At 41.3% G+C, this 6000-nt stretch overlaps 1 protein-coding gene across 1 annotated transcript in view; it reads right to left on the bottom strand.

Annotated features, from left to right (window-relative positions):
* Positions 1–1819: 1819 nt before the first annotated feature.
* The window catches only part of LOC115269863 (uncharacterized), a 51066-nt gene continuing 46885 nt past the window's right edge, over positions 1820–6000 (bottom strand). The window contains exons 6-10 of the mRNA XM_062848306.1: positions 3405–4297; positions 3237–3341; positions 2490–3117; positions 2185–2428; positions 1820–2130 (exon numbers count right to left, since the gene is read on the bottom strand). Coding sequence (XP_062704290.1) covers positions 1929–2130; positions 2185–2428; positions 2490–3117; positions 3237–3341; positions 3405–4297 — 2072 coding nt within the window. The 3' untranslated portion in view covers positions 1820–1928. The remainder of the gene's footprint in view (positions 2131–2184; positions 2429–2489; positions 3118–3236; positions 3342–3404; positions 4298–6000) is intronic.

The raw sequence follows: 6000 nt of genomic DNA, 5'->3' as shown, positions 1-6000 counted from the left end.
GGGCATAGAGTATCTTCGTGCCTGCCACACGATATACACATGCAAAATGGTCATTGGCAGAGGAAGCTCTCAGTTAATAACTGTGGAAGTGCTCATAGAACACTAAGCTGAGAAGCAGGCTTTGTCCCAGTGAGGACGTTACGCCAAGAAGAGGAGAGAGGACTGAATCGATTATGACAAAATTGTTATCACTTGTTAAGCCCTACTTGGAGAACTTAAAGTCAATTTTTCAGACGTTTGAATGAGCTAACAACAGAGTTAAAGCCTAAACAATTTTTAAAATGGATGCCCAAAACTTTCAACATCACATTTTATTATATCGACAATATCTACGCCCAGGGATGGGATCATTTATTTGCATCTCAGTTCAGAAGCATGCTATCAAAAAACTGTTTATGGATGAGTTCAACCTTGAAGTTGTATCTAAAAGTTTGCCGAATAACATTAGGGTCGCACACGCATACCAAAGTCGTGGGCGAGCTGAGAAGGCAGCTCTCCACGCCGTGAATGTAAATTACATTCACGCCGTGGAGAGTTGCGTTTGTTGTCTTCTGTCGACTTAATTATTGATGCTACGCTTGTATATTGTTTTACAAAGTTTTAGGTAAAACAAAAATGAGAAAGTGTTCCAAACAGCGCTGTTATTGGTCATGAGCTTCCCATGACGATGAACAAGTAGGCGCTTTCATCGTCAAAAGACAAAACGAGTGTTCGCGCTCTTCGTCATGTCATTTTGCAATGATCAAGCGTCATGACGGAAACTTTCATATTGTTTTGAAATTAAAATTTTCACTTGGTCCAAGCAAATTAAGGCTACCCGTTGTATTTAACCTTCCGTAACTCGCGCAGTTGACTACCTGCGTCAGCACCACGCTAATGTTGAATACAAAAAGCGAGATTTTTTCAACGTGTTGTACCAAATACAACAGCGCGATTGCCCGAGGGTTAATAGTTAGAGAGGAGATATATTTACAATTTAAAGGATTCAAACAACAACAAAATCCATCGATGTGCCAGTAATTGCCTTGTTTACAACCTTGTCAGGCTCCGTCATGACCGAAAAATGAGCGAATATTGTTAGACTCTCTTGGTCATTGTCTCCCGATTCGATGACATTGAGAGAGGCACTTCTGTAAAATTCGCGTGACGACCCGTGTTGACGCTGACACTTTCCAAGCCTGGTTCCAAACATTGATTTTTGCTACGATGTTTCTGAAGCGAGTTAGCAGCAAGTGAATGTAAGTGATTGCAAATGAATGATCCCATCCCTGTCTACGCCAATACTAAACCGATTTTGATGAACTATTTATGATATTAGCTACACATAATTTGCTATTCCTGGGTAAAAAATCAGCTTTTTTGCACGTAATAAAAAAATATACATTTTTTTGTGTGTCTCACTTTTTTTTTGAGTCCAGTCTTTAGCACCCATGCATCAGTTAAGGATTTCCCAAACCCAACCGGAATGAATGGTACAAAGTGTACCAGACGACACGTGACCGTTTTCAATCCGACAGTTTTAAAAGTTTAAATCAAGCGTGTGTTGCAAGCTGGTTCAAATAAATGCCAAAAGATGTGAAATCGGCGTTAGCATGTTGTGTTGATGTTGACGCTTGAAGAGCGACCAGTTTAGCTTGAGAATGGATTGCAGCTTGCTTACCTACTGCTGAAGCAAAGAACTTAAAAGGTGATGGTAAAAACCCGCTGCTTGGAGGTGGCTGCAAAGAATGTTACATGCCAAACCGGAATCGATCTGGCTCTTAATGTTTCCGACTAAGAAGGGCCATTATGATATTTTTATTATAATTATCTAACACACCAGAGTATTTGCTTGAAATATTTTTTTATTCTTTCCAAAAATCGTAAACCAAGAAACATGCCACATTTGTCGTAACACAATATGTCCAGCGTTGATCCAATCCGCACTATCAAACCTTGGAAATGGTAGTGTTGGTGAACCGAATTTCAACGACCGTCCGGTTCATGTTGGAAAAGGAGCTCGCAAAGGCATCCATGTGGGTGATTTCCTTCGGTACGGTCCTATCGAACGGGAAGCCCATAGCACGTCGATCCGGATAGAATTTATCCCGCAGGCCGCAGTACGAGTGCGAATCGTTGCAATCCAGGTTTCTGGTGAAAATGATTGTATTAGATGGAGAAAGTTTTGAATTGAGCTTAACCTACTCATCGAAATCAACGTTGACAGTATCCTGTTTGTAGTCGGATACCATGACAAACAAGTCGTAAGGAAGTCCATGAGGCGATCCTTGTGGAATGAGCATGTGGTCGGGCCATCCGCAGTTGCAGAACCGATAGCTTTCAGTGCCTGGCATTGTAGAGATGTCCTGTCGGCGGAAAGTTCTCTCGAAGGGAATCGTAACACTAGATTCCTCCGACCGTCGAATAATGTTGTTCATGCCGGGTGTCACTATGAAGAAATACATTTTAGTTGGTACAGCTGTTCATTACACTTACCTGGACAAACGTACAAGTTACTGTAAACTTATCTAATTCAATGACGTTACGCCGTTGTTGATTGAATGGTAGAGGTTTTCCGGACCCGTCGTAGATTGGAGCCAAGAAGATTCTAACGGTTCCTCGGCGGACCCGTTGGGCATCGTTCATCACGTTGATCCGGTAGACAAACGGAGCATGCTGCAAGTGTGTGAAAGTAGCCAGCACATGCCCGGAAGGTCCAAAATCCAGGCCAACTCCAAGATCCACTTGCGATCGTTGCCAGAAAGTTAGCAAACGATTCACTGCGGCTTTCCCATTGACGTCTTGTACAGAAACATCCTCAATCGTTACTCCTGGGTAGCCAAGCTCTTTGGTTGTGTATGGGGCCAGTTTCTTCTTGTAGTCTTCAAATAGATCGTCCACAAAGGTATGCAATCGATAAAAGATGGGGTCGCGTATGGATGTTGCAATGTCACCAATTACTCCAACTCCTTCGAGGTATTTATTATCCGGGTCGTGGACAAACCCGATCAGTGAATGTAGCATCGAGTGAATGTTTCCATAGTGTGGGATATTAGGTGACAGAAGGGAATTCTCCATTACATTGCCCAGAATATCGATACCGGTTGAATCTTCTAGATGAACGCGAGCTCCATCCTCCTGCAGCATGACAAATAATTGCATTAGTTAGTTGGACGATTGAAAACGAATGATTTTGAAAAACTATCCTCGATATTAACTTAACAATGGTGTAAGGGTAATTGAAAAGCTAAACTTACCCCAACAACGTATCCATGAGCGACGGCATCTTTGAATCGGGTAATCCAGTTTTCAATTTCCAATACGGTTGCCACCGAATCCTCATCTTCTGGTCTATTCACGTGCTGTTAATTATCAAAAAGCAAATGTTTAACTACACTCTTGCTTACCAATTATTCAATACTCACAGTCATAACGGCATTCTCGTGTCTACCCGAGTATGTTCTGTTCAAAGCGCTGTTCAATATCTTTGGGTAATACGCCTCCGGAATCGGTTCTCGCAGATTATCGAGTGACGTTGGAGCCGGCATCAAATGGCAGAACCGTTCCGCGATGTAACGCACCAATATCTGACGATGCATGTAGTAGAATAGTTCACCGCGTCGATCCTTGCGAACGATTTCTAGTGGGCCCTCCATTGGGTAGATGACGTGCCAGTGCCAATGGTGCAGATTGATTCCAATGTCTTCCCGGAAATAGGCCAACCGTTGCTCCTCCAATTCTTCAGATGCGGTGTACACCATGGGAATTTCGATGGCCACTCGCTGCGGTTGATCGACCACGAACCCTTCTTCCTCCAACTGCGGAAACAGTAGAGGATCGACGAATCGCTTTGGGAACGTTTCCAGTAGCGAAAGAACAGGGACATCCTGAGTATCTTTCCTATGGAGCAGCGAGATCGTCAACGCATATTGGAACATCAACGGGTTCAGTCGGTCTCTCGCATACGATGCCATCGAGAGCAAGACCTCGGGATCCGGAGCGTTCATGAAGTCCTGTATCAACTTGCCGGCGATGTTCCGATGTTTCGGGCTGAACTGGTTGTAGTTGCCATTGCGGGGAATTTCCATGGCATAGGTGAAATCCGGAGGATCAATCGGTTGTACCACCACATGATTCGGAGCAGTAGATCCAAAGCGCTCGTGAATCATTGGAGCGAGTGGTCGGTAGCGATCGGTGTAGAAATGCTCCGGAAGAACCATGAACGTTTGACCTCCATATTTGGGATAGAACAGAGGTTCCCGAGGGCGGCTCATCAGGCACAGGAATCCAGTTCTATAGTCGGTCATGTTGAGCGATTAGATTGTTTCGATTTATCAGAGTAGATAGTATTGCACACGGTGGACACGGTGAACGTTTCCAAACTGACTACTGCACTGATCGGGTCGGGTTTTTATATGTTGCATTTGCAAAAAGTATTTGTCAAGGTCAATGATCAAAAGTTCATCTACATGAATTACGTTCAACTATAATTTCATAGAAGTCTCACGGAGGAAACCGCAACTGATCGTAGAGAACCGTTAGAAATAAATTAGTTTGTTGCAGTTGATAACTGAATCATAAGTCATTGTACTGATGGATGCACTTATGCATAGCACAATCGGATCAATCACATACAGGCTTATCATCCGATGGACTAGAGGCGTTTTACATTTGTAGCAGCTAAAGAGCAACAACTAAAATTCAATTTAAATCATGATATTGTGTGGTAAACTGTGTATTATTTTTAAGTTTTTTTTATGAATGCTTCATGTCCCTTCATTTTCTTATATAAAATAGCTGAATACAATATTATCATTCGCACCTACGCTCGGGGTCGCCAGTTAAGTGCCCCACACAATGCATACGCTTGCGTGTGCGTGACAGTAGTTTGACACATTTCGCATGGGAAAAATGTCAAAAAAACGCAATCCTCGACGGAACGGACGCTATGTGTTCCAGGCTTTAGCCTAGTGGTTAAGGCTTTGGATCGCCAATCCGGAGACGGCGGATTCGATTCCCGTTCTGGTCGGGAAAATTTTGTCGACTCCCTGGGCATAGTGTATCATTGTACTTGCCTCACAATACATTACAAATTCATGCAATGGCAGGCAAAGGAAACACTTCAATTAATAACTGTGGAAGTGCTCAAAGAACACTAAATTGAAGCGAGGCAGGCCAAGTCCCAGTGAGGACGTAGAGCCATAAAGAGGAAGAAGAGGAAGAAGAAGAACCTATGCTCGATAGCAAACAAATCCGAGCGAAACATTTCTTCCAAGTAAAATCTTCTGGTTAATTACACAGTGAAACATAATGAACTATTGATCGGTTCCGAAGAGCACCCTATGTATCTCTGATAGATTTTGGACCGCTAAATACAAGTTCGGGTTAAGATGTTATTGTTTTTTTTTTACTGTAAGTCGTTTAGTATGCAAATAATTGTTTGAAGCAATCATTACCTTATTAAGTTTCATGATTGACATGCAACTTGATGATATATGCAATCTTTTACGTTTTCCCAATTAATATTTATTACCAAGCAGAAGGGAATAACAACAACATAAGGAGCTGTGTTATTTGGGTAAAATAACTGAATAATAGAATCATTTCTTTTTAAGTTATGGCCATAACATATTATGTTATAAACTTGTCTGTCATAAGCGGTAAAATAACAAAAATCATAACAAAAAAATGTTCCTGGAAAACCCTTTTTAAAAACTTGTTTTGTTAGTTTCCATAACAGCTTAATAACAGTGAATTCGGAAAATATTACAATAACAAATTTTGATATTAAAATGTTATTGATAATAATCGGAGAGCAAAATTAGTTATGATATTAAACTCGTTACTAGGTAAGTAATACTTATTATATAAAATTATTCACTTTGTCCCACAAACCCGCCAATAATATGAGTGACAATATTATCGAATTATCGAAAAATACTATATGCAGTTTTTATTTAATTCTTAGAGATTTTAAGTTGGTTAACAACAACGCAATATAATTGAACTTCAGTTATTTCT

The sequence above is a fragment of the Aedes albopictus genome, chromosome 2 (assembly GCF_035046485.1).
Source record: "Aedes albopictus strain Foshan chromosome 2, AalbF5, whole genome shotgun sequence".
Taxonomy (NCBI): Eukaryota; Metazoa; Arthropoda; class Insecta; order Diptera; family Culicidae; genus Aedes; species Aedes albopictus.
This window is presented reverse-complemented; position numbering and strand designations above follow the sequence as displayed.